The 20,699-nt window shown below is 39.1% G+C and overlaps 1 protein-coding gene across 2 annotated transcripts in view; it reads right to left on the minus strand.

Annotated features, from left to right (window-relative positions):
• CYP7B1 (cytochrome P450 family 7 subfamily B member 1) overlaps positions 1-20,699 on the minus strand; it is a 123,341-nt gene that overhangs the window by 14,588 nt on the left and 88,054 nt on the right. The window contains exons 1-4 of one of the 2 annotated variants that reach the window (XM_090137643.1): positions 8,329-8,466; positions 5,900-6,825; positions 1,129-1,725; positions 479-685 (exon numbers count right to left, since the gene is read on the minus strand). In XM_090137643.1, coding sequence (XP_089993769.1) covers positions 479-685; positions 1,129-1,705 — 784 coding nt within the window. In that variant the 5' untranslated portion in view covers positions 1,706-1,725; positions 5,900-6,825; positions 8,329-8,466. Of the gene's footprint in view, positions 1-478; positions 686-1,128; positions 1,726-5,899; positions 6,826-8,328; positions 8,467-20,699 lie in introns of those variants that run through there. The other variant, XM_031612907.2, reaches the window with a different exon arrangement.

Consider the following 20,699-nt stretch of genomic DNA (forward strand, 5'->3'; position numbering starts at 1 on the left):
GTTCAGAGGCATAGCTATGCTAAAGCCTGCTTTAGAACTCTTTATCACGTTAAGGAGAGAAAAAGAAAGAAACCGCTTGTGAAAAAATTACATTTGCAGTTTAAATGCATTACCCTACTTTAATTTCAGAAAAGGGTCTTTCTTGGCAGTACCATGCTGAAGTATTTGAAATGCATTAACACTTCGGCAGATGCTCAGAATCAAGCAACTTAATAGGCATCAACTTTTTTCAAATAATTGCAAAGCTTCGATTTAGCCTTTTGCATACCTTGCATAGTTAATTACCTAGGCTTTAATGTTTACATGCAATGAGAGTATCTACAGCTATAAACTACATAATTTATAATTGATGTAAATGGGTGTTATTATGTCAATTAGGCAGCTGTGTCCTCCACCTTCTCAGTAAACAGAAATGAGTGATAAACCCAGTTTGCAGGGAGAGACCCTCTTCTCTTGCTAACAGATAAAAATAAATTACCCAGGTAGACCAGGTTGTCCAATTGTTCTCTGGTGAGGTGGATGTTATACGTGGGCCCTCTCTTCTGACCTGTTGACTGCAGCAAATGGTCAATCTCGTCACGCACCGCTGCAAGAGCTTCTGGGTGCCGCAGCAGATAATACATGGCCCAGAATGTAGCTGGAATCGTGTTTCCCACAGAGGCCCACAGGAAGGCAAAATGATGTGCTGGGAGAAAATAAGTGAAAAGGAAGATTAATAGCGTTTATTACACTGATTAGATTTGCAGTGTGCTAATTAAAAGATGTTAGGACACAGACCCAGCCAAGGATCAGTGAATGCTAATGAGGACCAATAGGCTTCTGAAGTCTAATTTTCTGCTTAATGAGAATAGTTTGAAATGTAATGTCGGGGGGGTGGGGGGAATAAGGGGAGTAAATGCAGCTCAGTTATAATCTTTCTCATTATCACCATTAAGTATCTTGTTTTACCACCTCAGCACAAAAAAAAAATCAATTATCATAGAGGGTTGTTTCAGAGTAAAACATTTTATCATTAGCCAATTAGAAAGAACATAAAAAAATTTCAAGGTCGCCATTTTGCCTTTTTATTTCAAAGGTCTATAGTAAATTATTTTATTTTAGACAAGCTATCATTCATAAGTTTCCTACCTGCTTTGTCATAATCTCCAAGCAGCTCATATTTCTCAAATATATCTTGTCTGGCTTGGACCACTTTTGACCCTCCCAGCCATTTTGTCATGTTCTGAAGTAAAAAATGATGTATAAGCTCCTTCCGAACCTTCTTGGTAGCTCCTAGCAACTCAATTGGTATGTTTGCAGCTAAATAGGGAAAGCTGGCATCAAACTTGATAAATTTGTCTCTGATTTCACTAATAACTTTGCGGCCATCTGCAGCAGGAACTCTTCCATATAGTGTTACAAAACTGGCTTCAAACATTACAGAGCAGCAGAATTTGTACATTTTTTCTGTTTCCCAATCTGTTGCTTGTGAGCATTTCCATTCAAATATATCCTGGAGATTTTTCATCATGTGGTCAGAAATTATTTCCAAAGGCTTGCCTTGTAGATACTGGTAGATTCTGTGCAGGTTTTCCTTGAGATCGGGGAATTTTACGTTTGACAAGGCTGGGTAGTCAAAAGTTTTGGAAGCCATCTTATCAGCAAATTCGTGGAACTCAAGTTGTTTGCTATTTCGGATGACGTAAACATATTGAAACGGGTCCATGATAAAGGTAATATATCTGCCTGAATAGAAGAAAAGAAAAAAACAGAGACATGTGGCTTTATACTCTGATGCTTTCAGAGGTAATAACTAAAAATAAGTACCATCAACATCTGGAAGAAGAACACCAAGAACTTTGCCAAAGAAAAGATCTGTGAAAAGATCTCCAGAGAAAAAAAAAAAAAGAAAAAAGGAAGATACAATATATTATGTTTAGATTTGGAAGAGAAAACAATACTTAGTCTTCTTGTCAGGATTCCACCTGCATATTCTTTCACAGCACTTCTAAAATCAGCAGGAAGACACTTTTCAATTGTGGACTGATCTACTGGTTTTGGAAACAATAGGGTGTGACCTGCAATTATGGCGCTTCGGAATAGATCAGTTACTACCCTAACATGATTTATGAAATGTAATGTGGGATCATAGCAGCATTTTTTTTTTTTTTTTTTTTAATAGCAGTAAGAGATTTCATATTTCATCTGCATAGAGGAAAGTGGATGAGGGAGGCTGAAGTGGAAAACTTGTTACCTAGGCAGATTTTCTTCAAGGAGATGACATCTAGACTCAAATCTGCTGGCAATAGTTTTAATTGCATGTTGTAAACCCCAACATTTAAAGCCACATCTGTCTTTTTCTTTAATGGTGTCTCAACTTTTTTGCTAAGAAGTTGCTTGGTATCAGTAAAATGACCACAATGGAATCTGACTTTGAAGCCCCAGCTTACTAAGAAGGATCTTATTCTCACTGTGCTTTCCGTTATGGGGTACACACTGACCTGGCATGGTCATTCATTGTGTCAGAGTGCATGGAAAACTTTCTGGCCTTCTTGATGCACCTGAGGAGCTCTACAGAAGGTCTTCCAGCTTTGGGTACTAAGGTACAGCACTGCAGTGGTACAGTGAGTTTTGAAGTTGCCTATACCAGAAAAAAAATCTAAAATTTCCCCCAAGTTTAAAGTCAACTAATAAAGAACATTTTGGTGAACTATAATGAATCAAAATGCTAATACTCCCAAAGCTCAACTAAATCTTAACTTTTTATGTGTGATTCCCATGTTAAGTCTAAATTTAGAGCTCTAGATTCTTAACTTGCAGGGACAGGTGCATTAGGGAAAAAAGGTATCCATTAAAATGTACACATTCTCTGTGAAATATCCTAGCTATAAACCCAGAAAACATCAAAGCTTACCATACTTACAGTCTAATTCTGTCTTACTAGAGGGACAAATCTCCTTTGATTTTAATGGGAACGCTATATGCTTAACTGAGGGCCAAATTTGGCTCTGTGACAGATGTCCTGAGATAAAGTAGTCACTACCACTAAAAATGTCAACAAGTATCCATGGTAACCATGTAGTGACATTTGAATGATCATAGTTATTCCATATCCTGACTTGCACATACACACCCTGCTCTGTGGCAAAGATGGGTGCACCCTGGACTTTTTTGCAATAATAACCAGCTGGTGAAATTTTCATCCCATTTACATCCCCTGCAATCCCAGGGAAACAAAGGAAACACGAGGGATAAATCAAGATAGAATTTGACCCCCTTCTTCTTAACAATGTGTGAAGATTTCTGAGGTACTCATGTAGTTTGCTTTACTGTAACATAACAAACTACAGATATAAATCAATTTTCAAGAGCAAGAAATCAGCCTGATAAAGAGATCCTCAATTCCCAGTCTTCTTCCCTGACTGTTTCTTCCTTTCCAAGGCACTTATGAATTTTTAGCCCCTTAATTTTTTTTAACCCTCGCAGGATCTTCCCAAGCCTTTGCGAAGAGTCCCAGCACTGCTCTCCCTGCACTCCTCTCACCCCAGCTTTCTCACAATTGCACGCTCTTCACTGAGGCCACCATCTTTGTGATCAAAGCTTGGAAAGAATGCCTATTGGAGTGATTTTTAATAAATAGACTTGGAGTGTTATTAACCCTAAAGATGAAAGCTGGCTTCCTAACTTTGCGTTTACAGGGTAAACAATTTAAGTTAAGATTTTTAATTAATATTAATTTAAACCATCTGTCCACCATCTGCTTATTTCTGATGCAAAATTTGAGTTTCTTTGTGATCTTTAATCAGTCTCTTAGCAAACACACATCAATTCTTATCATTTTTAAGCAAGAAAATAATTTTCAGCAAATGGGTTTTCAGACAAACAAACTATTTTAACAATAATTTTAAATCAAAATTCCCTCAACACTAGCACATACTTCGGAAAAGAAAATCTTTGACAAACAGAGTAACACAGATCCTTATTTTTAGTATTCTCATCAGGTTCCTGGTAGCAAAAAGTAAGTATGTACCAAAATATAATTCATTTTGTAGAATCAGCTTGGGCTCCAGACCATAGCATTGCAAGTTGGCGATATATATAAACACACAAAACAAAATACTTTGTTACTGTATTTATGCAATGTCTCTATAGTCAGAATAGTGGAACCCCCTATAACAAAGGCAGCTTGTGTATGTACCTCACGGAGGATCCACAGAATTACAGAATGGCCAGGGTTGGGAGGGACCTCAAGGATCATGAATCTCCAACCCCCCTGCCACATGCAGGGCCACCAACCTCCCCATTTAATACTAGACCAGGCTGCCCAGGGCCCCATCCAACCTGGCCTTGAACACCTCCAGGGATGGGGCATCCACAACCTCTCTGGGCAGCCTGTTCCAGCACCTCACCACTCTCTCTGTAAAGAACTTTTCCCTGACATCCAACCTAAATCTTCCCTACCTCAACTTAAAACCATTTACCAATTTTAGATCTCTTTGTTAGAAAAAGACCAAAATGTAGAACTAATTAACTGCAGTTAGAAAGTTACTGTTGCAAGAGTACGGGTGTTTTCAGCCATTACTATCATGACCTGCACACAGATGCAGCACCACAGGTTTGCCCCAGTGCCTTCCACCCAGTAGGATACTGATGACAATTACAAACTTATGCCCCAACACCTCCCCTACCCTAAGCAGCCTTTGAGAACTTAACAGCAAACAACCAAACTTTCTGACCTCAATATACCATTTTGAGGTATCATCAATACTGCCATGAATTTTGCTTTCCAGATAATTTTGTTTCTGCAGTTGAGGTCTCTTCCCACTTAATATCCCTGGTGGTGTAAAATACCAACAAATGCAAACTTCTTCCTCAAGATTCTTGTTACTCTGCAGTATTTTAAAACGCAGCTGCCCCTCCCCTCCAATATCATTCCACTGCAGCTAATGCCAAGAACTACCTTTTGCAGTGGTCTTTTCTAAAACAGTACCAAAATACTGATGCTCATGATTTTCCATCAGAGTAGTGGTAAAGGTAAACGACAGATCAGCCAAAAGTGAAGGCACACCACATGCTTTCCGAATTAGGAAGCTTTAAATGTTGAACATGTTTATAAAGAAACCACTGGGGACAAAGCCTGTCCTTGTTAGAATATAAAAAATTCCTTTGGCACAAAAGAGCAAGTAGACTTGTCTATATGGAAATGCCACACTGAAAAATCCCAATATTTTAAGTCACGGAGCTATTTTATTTAGTACAATAGAAACAAGTCAAAATAATAGATGTATACTTGTTTCTGTAAAAAGCCCTCTGAGTTATTTTAATATGGATACAGAAAATTTATACTCCTTGTCCAAGCCTTCAGTTTGCATTACAACCGTGCTGCAAATAGCCTGGTTATCTCCATTTAGTTTATACACTCTCCTAGAAATAGAAGATTGATGTGGAAAATATGAAAATTGTCAACTTTGGTAAATCTGAGCACAGAAGCCAGTATTTGTATGATAGTTAAGAAATTACTCTAATAATGCATTCTGGAGCTTTTTAATGCTAATGATGAAAGACAAGCGTTTCATATGCCACATAATGATGGATGTTATTTCAGTAATGCTTGCAGCAGACTTCAGCTTTGTAAGTTCATGAAAATTACCTTTTGCCTAAGACAGAAAAATGTGGTACGTTACTGTAGGCGTGTCATGATTTAAAAAAAAAGAATGACTTATTAGCAGAATTAAAAAAGGCCACATGTGCTCAGCAAAAGCACCGAAAGACAGATTACTTTATTAAGATTTGAGTCAGACAGTCTCGTAGATGGCGTTGCAATGCCCACTGTCATTTCTAATAACGTATCAGGAAAAGGAGACAAAGTTTAGAGCTGGGAAACTGTGACAAAACTGCTTCAAAATCGTTAAGTTCTTACCTAGCAGTCTGCCTACGCTGCTGATCCTTAGCAAGCAGAAACGCTGGGCCAGGAAGTACTACCATCTAAAAACAACAGACTCAAGAGCTTTCTCTCTCATCCCTTCCTTCTTCTTTTCTTTTCTCTCCCTTTTTCTTTCCTGAAGACTATCGCTTTTACGTAATCGTCCTCTTATTAGGAAGATTCTGCTGAACTGCTGACAATGATGTACAGAAGTGCTTCGCCGGTATGACGTTTGGGGAAAACGATTCTGCTGCACCACCACACAAAACCAATTAGAGAACTATTTTCTGCGACAGGTCAGGAATTTACATTGTTTCTCATAGAAAGATGTGCTTTTTAATTTCTTTATTAAGATGACATCCATGTCCCTTGCGACTTTTAGGTATGACAATCATTTGCTCATCACATGGGAAAGTACAATCAGCGAAATCGCATTACCGGTACGGGGCAATGCCAGAAACTCCAAGCATCGTTCCACATTTTCCAAATGAACTACTTTGAGAACCAATAATTAGAACAATACATATTGATAGGATTTGTTGACAGGACCTGTAGTCCCTCACCAGGGGGGTAGAGCACTGATAGTACACACACAGCCGGCTGCGTTATGTTTGCTGAGCATACAAACATCATCTTTGTCAAATCAAAGAGATGCACAGAAAGCCTGTACATCTCAACATCAAGACAGGATACGAGCTACTAACTAGCTTCGTCTTCCCTTCTGAGTTGTGGCTGACAGGCTGTTTCTGCTTAGTGAAGTCCTGATGGTCAGTATTTTTAGACTGGAAAGAAGAGAAGTCAAGATAGCATCTCCGATACGACCAATTCACAGAATCAAAGGCTTCTCTGTATAAGGTTGAAATGACATCCATAACTCACTCTGTTTGTTTTCACCTGCATCAACGAAGGTTTCCTCAGAATACCTAAACATAGGGAGATTAGTAGAAAAGGAATTCCATTTATTGTGCAAACAGAAATTGGTTAACCTAAATTACATTCACAGATTGCTTAAAGACACAAATCTCTAAGTACAGTCTTAAATAAAAGAATAAAAATAAATAAATTATTTAATTAATTACGGATTCTCAAGCGTGACTGCATTTGCTTTTGTGAATGCACTGAGAGTCTTTCAATAATTATTATTAATTTTCACTCATAAGAAGCCATTACTGTGTATAGTAAGAATGTACATCAACAATAAAAATAACAATATTTCACAAAAAAGTTAGTCTTGTAGATGAACTCATTTTCAAGATGCAGAAATATCTGAACATACCAGCTTCCAAAGGAAAAAAAAACAACACAAATGAATTAAAAAAGTGTAGTTAACAGCAGTAAAAATGCCTTTTTAAAAGACAAAGAATACAATAAGAGGAAGTAAAAATTCATTAATTAAACATACTGCATGCAATTGACTTGATTTTTAATGGAAAAAAATTGTATTGCAAAATATAAATTAAATGGAAAACTAAAAGAAATGTCACCGTCAAAAAATTACAAAGCAAATGTTATACTTTCATTTTTCTTTGCAACTCTTTAAAAATACAAGGATAGCTAAAAGTGGGGTAGAGGACTCTGAAACAATAATTGATGCAACTATAAAACTGATCGTTTGAACAAGGATCTCAGCATTCAGGAGGGGCAACAGCTCCATTCTACCGACCCTGTCAGATAAGAGTTTATCTTTTTCTGAACAAAGGAAACTACTTGATTTTAAGTTGATTTTAGTAAAAAGTGTGTGTGTGTATACACACAGGTATATATCTAAATTTATGTATTTAGGTTTCATTCTAGAATCCTTCTGTGCTTTCCTTATGCTTTTAAGCATCTACGTGAAATCACTCAAACATTTGTATTCAAGCTAGCGTAGTAAAACAGCTATAAATACAAAGCAGCAAGGTTGTATCATACTTTATTATATTGTTATTTTCGGCAAGCACGGTCAGAGTAAGAGACTGGCAATGGGAAGTTTCTGTGTTCTAGTCCTGATTGTATCACTGAGTCAATGTGTCATTCATTCCCTTGTGTTCCTGTCAACCAGTTGTAAAATGTGTGAGAACATATCCTGCACTTTTTTTCTAAAGTGTTTTCTAAATTTAATCTGATATTTTTTCTGTGCAGTGTCAAGATGATGTTAGCTCTGCCTTCCTTAGGAAAAAAAACAATACACATTTAGATGTGTTCCTACATTACACATTTACAAATTCTGCTGATATGCATGTATACCTACAGCTATATACAAATATACATACTCATAAATAAATCCTGTGGATACTTATGACGTTATAATACATTTGAATTTAACATATTCTGTCCTGTGCTACAGAGGAATGTTTTTAGTTATGTAAGATTCTAAAGTAAACATCTGAATTGCTATTTAACATCACTGATGGAAAAACCAAGAGAATTACTAAAACATTTCTCACCAGCAATATGTACAGTGAAAATATCTCCAAGTTTCTTTTGCTGATCCAGTAAGAATTTGAAAGCATCTTTTCTAAAAAGCAGAGCCTTCCCTAGGTAAGGAATCCAGCCATTTATTAGTGGGGGCTCTCCAGTCTTCCTGTTGAAAACATAAAAAAAAAAATTATCAGGAGTGAGGTTTGGCGAGAGGGCGACTCATCTTTATATCTATTTATATATCACAGTTAGAGCTAACATCTATGCAATGTGTAATATTTTGTACAGAAAGTTCTTCAGATACGACGGCAGGTTAAGTCTAATCACACCTCTGAGCACAAAAGGCTCTGTGCGGTGATTATGAAAAATAAGAGGGAGAAATTGAGACACGTTTAACTACAGGTTGTCCAGTTATTACCGCAAAGTTATGAACACGGAAAAATTACATATTGACGAAAATCTCAGAGAGAGGAGTCCTCTCATTTTCAATATTTTGCATGTCAAAGAAAGGCGTATCAGAAGGCATTTATGACAGATTTAGGTAAATAGGACGCTGACGTAACACACAAAACAAATAGCTTTACAGATAAGGTTTTAAGAATTCCTGTTTACCAGCATACAAAACAGCTACAGTTCTAACTATGTATCTTTAACATATAGAATAATAATAGAGGCTGAACATTCACCGTAATAAATCTCAGTCTCTGTATATTTATAGTCTGCTAAGCTAGAAACCTGCATGAACATTTTAAGATGAAATTCTAGATAACTGTATTTGTAACCCAGCCTGAACAAGCAGCCACGCTGTGTTGGTTATGTTTGCAGAACAGCGTAAAATACCTTTCAAGATTCTATTAAGTTATATTTTCTCTTGCAAAGGAATAGAGGTTCACGCTGTCCTAATCCTAACTGCAAGTAGATGTCTTTCCTCCGTGCTGGTCTTTACTTGCTTCAATCTGATTTACAACAAAGAAACATAAAGCATGCTTGCTCTGGAAAGGATTTAAACAAATATTCACGAACAACTCTGTTGCTACATCCCATCTGTGAAGGTGACTTATACTACATGCAGAACAACTCATTCTGATTAAACAAGATATTTACTAGCTCGGATCTAATCAAAGATCAAGGGATCACAAGCTTTACTACTATCATACACAGCATGGATTTTTGTGTAGCTGGATTAACCCTATCATAGTCACATTCTCCTGTGAACTGCTCACACAGAAATAAAACAAAACGTAAACATGATATGTTGAACTCACATTTTCTATTTTTCTAATAAAAACTTTCCAAGGAGCGAATCAGAAGCCCACGATTTGCACTCCTACTGCAAAAAGTTGTTACAAATTCAGTTAAAGACGAACAGATGCAGCCAAACCACACTGCACGCCTTGAGCTCCTTCTGTTTCACTGGCTACTAATTACAGATGTTGGTTTTCCAGAAAATCATTTTGCAAACATTCTTGTAGCAACCAGAAAAATTTACATCCCACACATTTGCACTGCTGGGTTTCTTGGAGTTTTGAGGATTGGAGCTTTGTTGTTTGTTTTGTGGTTTCTTTATTGTGGGAAAGGTGCACCCTTTCTTTTTTGTATCTTGCATAAGCCAAGATGCTATGCATCCTCTCACAGGCACATAACCCCATGATTTACTACAGTGGGGCAGCAAACTTTGTACTGCTTAATTCTGTGCTCGGTGTAGACAAGACAAGAACTAATCTGAGATTACATGAGAAGGATCACCAGCCCTGGAAGTGTAGCAGCCCACTCGATATCCTTAATTATCCCCTCAAAGCCTGTAACAAATCTGGATGATTTACCAATTTTTCCCCCCGTCTATGCAGTCCCACCAGCGGTCTGCTTTCCTTTCCTGGGTGACACCCCGTTCGTAGCCCTGTGACAGATATTTAGATAGGCTTTTTGTCATATTCTAATTTAACGCATCTCATTTCCCACTCCACGTTCTGTCAGTCGGTCAAAAGCTGTATTCTTCACCAGCTTTCCGCCGGGTAAAGAGGACGCAGCTCAGAGATCCAGGGGGAAATTAACTTAATGTTCCCAAGTCCGTGGGATCACATCAGGGAGACATTTTGCTATCGCCAAGACGTGAGGGTCATCGTTCGCTTCAGCCGCGTTCAGCTCAGCAGCGATGAGCTCAGCGCCGTTAAACACCACGGCTGGGCTCCATGTGCTTCGCAGGGAAATGCAGCACCGCTTCAACTTACGACCCATAGCAGGCTGCTCACAGAAATGTGTCTTCATTTCCATCTTCACTGCTCTTTGGGAGACGGAGGTCATCTTAATGACTTATAGTCTGCCAAGACACAGCGCGGTGCAGGTTTTTCTGCTCCCCTAGACATGCTTCACTGCACACACATTCAGGCAGTGCTGCTCACCTTACCTGAGCTGCCTGAAACCTGTGCTCAAAACTCTGTATAGAATTCAGGGTGCTGCACTGCTTTCCCGGCAATTGGTCTCAATCACCAACAAAGCCCACGTTAACTTTTCCCCATCAATTAAATTTGCTCACATACTTTAACTTAGGGCTCACGCTTCACAGCCTTTATAAATGTGGTAGTTAGACCAATATTAAAAAATGTTAAAAAAACTTTACCATTTTCTCATAATTTTTTTGTATCAAACGTAGCACATATCTGAGTTAAAAAAAAAAAAAGAAACATGAAGTGTTTCGATGGCTATTTAAGATTGCAGCTTTTTTAAATTCAAGCACTGAGAACTTGCTACCTGACAATCCTATGCATGACAGCACTCACATCTAGTTTAACCACTTAAATCTTAATTCGCCTAGCACCCTTAGTATCTCATAATATTTACTCCATGTTCTATTTATTTATTTATTTATTTATTTATTTATTTTTCTGCATATTGGCTTGTTTTTGCACACACACAAAATACTTGTATGTATATTTACTCTTTCATGAGAAGTCCATTTGAAGTCAGTAAAACTTAACGGTCAGATTTCTCACATATGACTGAATTTTACAAATAAAGCATCAGCGACACACTCGCTGTAAAATCTAGAAGTAGGAAGATCACTTAACAAGTGGAGGGAAACCAGCGCAGCTGTATCATCCACCACTGGTAAATGGATGACTCCAAATGGCATTCTGCAAAAAATCATCCGGCTCCAAATACGGTGTATACATAAACTGAACAGACAGATATCTGCAATTTGTCTTTGCTTTTATTTGAAAAGATATTTCCTTGCTAGCAAATAATAAAGTTGGAATTCCACTCAATCAAAGAAGTGAAGTTTTGGAGTTTGTTTACAGTTTCATTAAGAGATATATTTGAGCTCACTTAAAAACATTAAGTCACTAATTCAAGTATGATTATTTAGTTAAGAAGCTGAAGCAGCACAAACAATGTGAATGTTGTGTCTATGCTGCAGTGCTTAAATAAAAAAGAAGAAAAATGGGCTGCAACATTAATTATGTGGAAAATAGATGAAAATATTTATTTTTTATCCCAAAGTTCTCTAAATATTATTTTCCATTAGCAAAAGTGAATTGTTTGGGAAATCCAAATAAGGTCATTATTTCTGAAGCTCTCTGACTATTAACACATATATTTTTTTGTAATTCTTTAAGAAAAAAATATAAAGATTCACAAGAAAACAGACCTTGCCAACATTTATCTCTAGTAGAAATGCTATTGCATTATATGCTAAGTATGCAGGACTATTCTTTAGCTGGTTACATCACCCTAGCCCCTGTGCAGTGCAGGGCATTGGATCAGTGTAAATGAGAGAAGAATCTTTCACTCATTATTTGTATTCCAAAGGAGCAGATGCCTTCCAAATTATGCAAAACTCCACAGAGCATCTAGTACTACAGCAGATGAACAGGTTAATTTTTCTCTTTGCACATAATAAATCATAAGTGCTTTAACACCCATAGTCGCATTTCATGAACATAAACCTTCTGTTTAATAATGTCTGTTTACAACTAGAATCAGACATACAGTAATCTCTTGCCTGGGATAAACATTAATCCAGATCTGTCTAGAAAAATTATACAATTCATTACCATAAGTAATCTCTATTGTGCCCTGTGCTTAACCTTCATCTTTTTTCCCGTCCTATAATCTTGCAAATCCACTGGTGGTGTATGATTGGCATCTGGTGCGAACGCAGCCAACACTGCACAAAGAACAACCGAAAAAGCCATACATGGCAATGTAACTCAGTGGGGTACTGCTGCTTCACTGCAACTTTCACCAGCGGGTGAAAGAATCCTCAAGCTTGGGAGAAAAAGGGCCCAGAAAAGACTGGATATTATCATTTGCCACAGAGGGGCCATTTTCACTTTCTAAATCATTACCACCCACAAAAATAAAAGGCGTTGGTCTGAATTCCCCGTAGCACTTTTGGTTCAACATGCACATTCTGTGTCAATACTGGAACAGACCATGCTGAGGGACCTCAAGAAATGGAAATGCATGGGTGCAGGAGTAGAACAAAAGCTATTATGAACATGTCAGAGCAGTCTGAGATTATTCACAGGCTCGATCACAATATTTAAGCAACAAGACATGACAGACAGTGTCTTTCCAGGGGCTTATGAGCACTCTAACAGTGAGGAAAAGAATGAGGCCAAAGGCTTCAACCCCAACAAAGGTAATCCCCAGAAATGTGGTGTCTGGAGTGTCTTGTTGTATTATAAAAGAGAGACACGGGAAACTTCGGACAGGAGAAAGCCAGCAAGTCTATCTATCCATCTTTCTTTCTTTTTTTTTTTTTTTTTACATTTAGCAGTTAGTTTCTCCCAAACCTCTTCACAGCATTAGGTGTTCTGCATTTATGAGAGGACGAACACCCCCTTCCTTCCCCCCCCCCCCCCCATTTTCTTTCAAACATACAAAATTACGTATGTCTTAATTACCTCATCAAAATTATTTGCCTCAATGATACCCTGGAATTCTAAGTTTTCTAGGCTGAATACACGTAATATTAAAAAGTACTTCCTGCAGAATTAGATGGACACGAACTTTGGTAATACAGTCTTTCACCTTTGAATTCCTTGCTTGAGCACTTCCTGCAGAGGTAAGGATCAGCTGTTGCTCCTACCTGATCAATATTTGGAGGTTTGTGTAAGCAAATGGATGCACTGGGCTGTAGCTTGGCAGGGTGACACAGACACGATGGACTCACTGAAGAAGCTGACTCCTCACGCTTCGAAATGTAAAGCACACTGCCCACTGCCTGCACCTTCGTCTAGGTAAAGTGCAGATAACCTCCTTTCTTCTGGGAGGATAAAGATCACTCCTAATGAAGAGGAAAAGAGCCCAAGAGGGGATAAATCTCTTGCTGTCCCCTCTTACGGCTAAGCCAGGACAGAGCCCTCTCCACAGCTGTAGTGCTCAGTGCCACCCAGTGCAACGCCTGCTTGATGCGCTGTGACAGCATGCCAACGAGGGGAGAACACAGGATGATTTTGCAATGTTATTCACATAATTTCAGCTTAGAAAATATCAAAAAACAATGGCTACACCTGGAAAATACACCTGTGAGCACATCAAAGAAAAATTTTATCTGCTTTTCCAAAAAAAAGCATGCTGGTGAAAACCAACCACTGAATATTTCTTGTGGCTTTTTTTTTTTTTTTTCCTCCACGCAGAAAAATGCAATCTTTTTTACTGACAGATTTTTTCTTTGGCAAAAAGTTCTGTTGTTTTTTTTTAACTAAAACACACCTCTTCTGTAAAAGCATACAAGCTTTTTGTTTGTGTTCTAACTTCCATTGCAATCAGTTCTTCACAGGAATCTCTTATTTTTTTCCCTCTTCTCATTTGGATCATCCCTAAAAATCCCCCAAATAGCTGTACTCAACAACATATTCAGTAGCTCCGAAATATTGTTACCTAGGAAGTTTTTTATTTTGCTTGTTGTTTTTTTTTTAGGCTACATTACCTCAGCAGCTATAGGTTCACATTGCACATATCACTTCTTCAAAGTTCTGTGTTGAAGAATACATCCACAAATTCAACCACTACTTGTAGTGACTGGTTGGAGCATTGCCTAAAAACCCCAAAGGTGGGAAATTATCATTTTGAGGAACAGTTTAAAAACGGAAACCTACTGGAAAAGCCATTTTGGCTCAGGCTTGTCAGAGGTTGAAAATTCCAGGAAGGGTTCTACACAAAATGTAATGTGAAGTTTCACAACAGCCAGAATTGGAGTAATGGAAAAGACTTGGTTAATACAAAAAATAGTTCAGCAGTAATAGAATTTAATACTGATTCAGTGCTTGTGGCCTTGCCTCTGAAATTCTACACTGTCTTTGCTCTGGGTGAAGTCAGTAAGATCAGCCATGACTGCTCAGCAGATTCCCCAATCAAGCCCATGGTTATTTTATTATATCTTACATTTGAAATCACTTGTCCCATCCAGGTCTTTTTCTATCTTAGTTCAGCTTTAACCAAATTAAAATAGGTCAAGCTAGGAAGGGATCCAGAGCAGATCCTTACTCCATGCCTTGTATTCCAGAGAGGCTACTGTATGCTAACATCCTTGCTCGTATTCACCCATGCTGCTCTTACAGATATTTAGTAATACAATTTCCAGTCTCCCCAAGCAATCTGTCCTTATAATCAGAAAATTTCCCCTCATGTCTACCCTTTATCTTCATGCTGCACTTCAAGTCCTCTAGATTTTGTCTAAAGGGGATAAGAGAAAAAATAACTCCCTTCACTTCTGCAAGAGCACTTTGTATATTCAAAGATACTTATAATGTTCTCCTTTAGTCTTCTTTAGGTTAAGCAATTCCAGTCTCTTACAGTATTTTCCTCACAACTATTTTCTGCACCCCTATGTTCTCACGCTTCCTCCCTTCTTGATTTTCCCCACCCCTTTGGAAGCACCGTGCCGGCATTGAGCACTGCACAGCAATTACCTCAAACATCTTGCGGGCATCTGCATCCCAGCACAACCTCAGCTTTCCATGCAATATCTCTATGGTGTTGAGAAAAACCCATGTTAGGAATCATTACCGCCTTCAGCCCTTTCCCAGAGAAAAGATCCTGGTCCTATCCAGATGCTGCTGATTAGTCCTCTATTTTTTCAGTTTGCCATTTGAAACACTAATCCCTCCTTCGCAGGCTTGCAGCCCCTCCTCTTAATATTATCCACAAACACAAATGCTTTTTTTCCCTGCATTCATGTAAGAGGGACTGGATCAGAATACAAATTTACCAATACTTCCTTTTAGCACTATCAGGAACATATTTACACTGCACATTGATTGACTTCACCCAAGAGAACCCAACAACTCTCATCCGATATCTATCTCTTCCATAATCCATTTCTGCACTTTAATATATTGCCTTACTGCAACACATGTTAAAACTGTACACAGTAAGTAGCTCAAAGTAGGAAATCATATTAACCGTCTGGCCTAGAAATGACAAGTGAAGTGTGGATAAGAATGTCAGCACTCCACACAGAAATATATTCAAACATGCAGAAATCATTTCTTACGTAATAAAGAGCAAACAAATAAATTCAGGCAATTTCAGAAACAGTGGTGGGACTTCATCACATTTAAAAAACCATGTTAACAAGGGAAGGGAGGAGAATATTATATAACGATACTGCATCTTCTGTGTGCATTCTGTGTATTTTCCTTGAGTATAGAATTTCAGAAGAAAAAAAATTGTAAAAACCAATTATTATTTCCCCTGAAACATTATGAATGCTAGATAACATAGGATGTTCATTTAAACAAAGCAGGTATTGAAAACAGGCTTCTTTTCATGTGAGTGAGCTGTCTGGAAATGTGACATCTTGGTTAAGCTGGACATCTTGAAGTTCTCTATTATCAGCAGATTGAAAAGGTGTGGAATGTTTTTTTGGAAGTAGTGGCCCTTATTAGAAACATGCATAGAATCATATCACATCAAAGGAAACATATAATGGCCTGGGTTGAAAAGGACCACAATGATCATCTAGTTTCTACCCCCCTGTTAGATGCAGGGTCACCAATCACCAGACCAGGCTGCTCAGAGCCACATCCAGCCTGGTCTTGAATGCTTCCAGGGATGGGGCATCCACAATCTCTCCCCCTGAGGGGGACAATCACCTCTGTCTCCCTGCTGGACACCTCTTTTTTAATGCAGCCCAGGATACAGTTGGCCTTCTGGGCTGCAAGTGCACTGCTGGCTCATGTCCAGCTTCTCGAGCAACTCACTTAGGTGGCAGCTGATGAATCCTCAACCAAACTCTTCCATGCCTGCTCCCATGCTTGGTTTTTCACTCCATTTGCACCCTCCATTCTACACACTTGTCCAGGTCAGTTTTCCTGGCCTACTAATATGCTGTCTTCTTCCTCCTTCCCATGGTCCCTCTGCATCCTCCCAGCCTTGCTGCTCATCCTTCCCCAGGCTCCTCAGTGGATTTGCCCATGCTGTTCAGCCCTTTGCCCTGCAACTGCTACCTTGCTTCTCAAACCAAGCTGCTATTCAGGTCTGGGGAGCCTCCTGCAATACACTTCTAGTCCTACTATTGTCCACCTGGCTTCCCTTCCAGCTCATCTTCAATTAAATCTCTTCTTGAATCCTGAACATCATCATAGCTACTGCAGACCACATCCGTAACACACACAGAATCCATCCACTGTGGCCTCCTATCTGCCTACATCCATCTGCTGCCTCTTGTCTTTGCCTCACACAGGAACAGCCTTCCTACAGCGTATGCCTGCACCCTACCTCACTGAACTGATCTTCACTTGGGAGATGGACCAGCGTCAATGAAACACTCCCACTGTCCATTCCCCATGCAGGGAGTATCTGCCATTTTCAACAAGCAATTGTGATTCACTAAAATGCGTGTGTGTGCATGTGTTGTGTACGTTTATGTACACCAACAATGTGTATATAAACAAACTTACTTCTACACTTACATGCAAAGTTAAGCACCCAGAGAGTATATTAGGAAAAATTGAGTATAGATAATATAGATAACATTTTTTTAAAACAGTAAGAGAAACATTTAGTTTTACTGTAATAAGCTTCTGATGTTACAATCATGGTCGTACTGTGAGTATGAGTTCTATCCTTCTGAGCTGAGTGGCCACCAAAGACATCCTGCAGAATGCTCTTTTCCCACTTGCACATGATTTGCAAATACCAGCGGCCCGTTCCTTATTTGTCAGGGTAATTAAGTAGGAAAACAGGGCCTCATTCTCTGGCTTGAAATCTGTATGTGCATAGCTGTGTATGAATTGGGGAAAAAAAAAAAAAAAAAGCATTTAAAGTTTAAAGAAGATGGAAAGCAGGTAGGAAGATTTTCACTAACAATTCCATGACTTCCACAGTTATGGGCATGTGGTCCCCAACTGGATGCCTAGTATCACAGAATCACAGAATTGCCAGGGTTGGAAGGGACCTCAAGGATCATGAATCTCCAACCCCCCTGCCACATGCAGGGCCACCAACCATTCCACCTAATGCTAGACCAGGCTGCCCAGGGCCCCATACAATCTGGCCTTGAACACCTCCAGGGACGGGGCATCCACAACCTCTCTGGGCAGCCTGTTCCAGTACCTCACCACTCTCTCCGTAAAGAATTTCCCCCTGACATCCAACCTAAATCTCCCTTCCCTCAGCTTAAAACCATTTCCCCTTGTCCTGCTGTCACTCACCCTTTCAAAGAGTTGATTTCCCTCCTGTTTGTAGGCTCCCTTTAGGTACTGAAAGGCTGCAATGAGGTCACCCCGCAGCCTTCTTTTCTCCAGGCTGAACAAGCCCAGCTCTTTCAGCCTGTCCTCATAGGGGAGGTGCTCCAGTCCCCTGATCATCTTCGTGGCATAGGGAGATCTAAAAGTAGTTGCCCTCTTCTCCCTGGCAGTTTTGGATGTCTGACATTCTGTGAATCGTAGTACAGCATTAACTGTCAGAACATACACATTTTGCTCAAAGGTGTATTGAAAGATTCCAAAGTATAGTCTGAAGAGCTGAATAAATACAAAAATGTCTCAGATACCCTACTTAGTCCACCTATTTGCAAATACGGTCGAGATGGTGTGCTGAGAGAAAGAGACAAATCCTGTCACTAATGCATACATTGCAGGAAAACAGCAGCTGAATGCAGTACTGAATGGTTCAAAAGCCTTAATGCTTTTCAGATGAACATTTTATCAGAAAGTCATGTTTTCTTCACTGTTAAAGGATTACACATTCCAGAGCCTTGTTTTTTCTCTTTTCCTTCTAGTTTCACAAATCTATTGCACTTTAGGATAAACAGCCTTGAAATTTAACTCTCCACTACAAATTCCTTATCTCCTGCTTTACCTCCCCATGCCACCAGCCTGGATTGATATCTGTTTCTACATCCAGATTGATGCTACATTTGAAATCCCAGCTATCTTCCTTCTGTCATCTTTGCCTCCATGCACTCTCCAAATTCAGCTTTTATTTCTCTCAGCACAGAATATAGGAAATTTATTTCAGAAGAAAGCAACTTGCAATCTGCACTCCTCTTCTGCTCCTCACCAGCTGTAATATCTCCTTTTCTTCCCTATACATAGATGTGCTTCTATGTTCTTTCCTCAAATCTGTCCTCTTCTTCCAAAAATTGCTTATTTTGTTCCCCATTTCCCTTGAATCCTTCCCCTCCAACTTTTCCTTCCCCAAATTCCACTCTAGCTCTGCCCCAGCATACAAGACCAGTTTGGTCCTTCCCAAGATAGACTTCCTGATAGCCTGATAAATCCCATCCATGCCTTAACAAGCTTTCACACTTAGGGGCAACAAACCTGATTATTTGCACATGATGTTCCTTGGGCTGGGCACTGATCCCTTTCACACGGCTGTATGTATGAGAAACACCCTTCTATTACTTGAGCTGCACACTCTGTAACAGCGACATCATCCAGCATCTCATTTGGTCTGACTGGATATAAAGAGCAGCCTTTTACTGATCAGTCATGGGCACCGCTAACCCGAAACCTGATCTCTCATTGTGAGGGAGATTCTAAAATACGCTAAAACATTTTTATTTCTAATTATTAAAAACAAAAATAAAAACAGACCCTTAAACATATTTCCCACCAAACAGCTGTTCCTCAGCTTTATTTAGCAAATACCAGAACAGAGGCAGCTGCAGCCCCCTCGGTGTGCCCACAGAGCTCCCCAGCTCCAGCAGGACCAGTGAAGGGGCGGTGGTGCCCTCTGCTCCTGGTGGGGTTTTGTGGAGCTGCCTGCAGACACCCTGCAAGCTGGGAAATGGGTTGGGCGGCTCACAGACAGCCCCCCCTGGTCTCCCCATGGGGTGCCCTCATCTGCTTTTCCCTCTCCCGAGCCTAAAACTCTGCTGAGCCCGTAACAGATTTAATATGTATTAATTTAAGAGCTTTGGTTGTATTGCCTGAAAACAATGGTTTGATGCTTGGGAAATATATTCCTTTAATTGGTCTGCATCTGCCCTTTTAAAACATTTATCTAAACTCTATTGTGTTCAAGGGCACAAGGGTTAAACCTCAAAGAAGTTCTTGGCTTTGTACTTTTTAGTGTATGGTATCCATGTCAGTTTTAGGTAACCTAGCTAATTCCAATTGTAGGTAAATTGGGAATACATTTTCATTCTGCATTCATGGAAATCTAAAATATTAATTGGAGATTGTAAGACGGAACAATAACAGGAACAGTGCAGGTCTGAACATGTTTTAAATCCCTCTGCTGTGAAAGAGGGAGTAAAAAATACAAATACGATCCTCAAGTTTTTAAAATTATACTGAGGAAATGTCAGCTTGGGAACTTACCAGAGGAATAAAAATGGCAAAAAAATAATTGTTTCACTGCATGAAATAATACTTGGGTTACAAAAGGATCATCTTTCTGAGGAGTCCGAGACTTCACTGTCCTAGATTAACTGGAAAATACAATTTTTTTTTTTTTTTTAAATTCAATTCCATCGTTTCCTTCTCTGGTTCAAAAAATATAGGATAGATCTAAATTTCATTCAGATTTAGATTTGAAATTTGATAGATCTCGTTTTGCATGGCCCTGTTCAATCACATATACTTCAACAGGCAGTATACTTCAAACACCACATCCAAAAGGCGCTTTTGCAGATTGTGACTTCCTATCCCCTGTTTCTCTTGGACCACTTAACATGGAAATGATTTAAAATGTCACTACCTCCGCCTTTCAACAGTGTAAAATTTCCAACTGAAAACCTATTTTCTAATTCAAATTTTGTGACTTCAGTCAGCTTCTGATTAATACACCTCCCTGCCTCTGAAATCCCTGGTGTACATAGCAGGTAACAGCAATTTACTCCTCCCGTCAAGTAAAAGCCTGAATTTGAAAATTAGTAGTTTAATTTAAGAAACATTCAATATTTTATAAACAGCTATTTCAAGCAAGCACTATTACA

This window comes from Phasianus colchicus, chromosome 3 (genome assembly GCF_987193195.1).
Source record: "Phasianus colchicus chromosome 3, bPhaCol1.hap1.1, whole genome shotgun sequence".
NCBI classification, from domain to species: Eukaryota; Metazoa; Chordata; class Aves; order Galliformes; family Phasianidae; genus Phasianus; species Phasianus colchicus.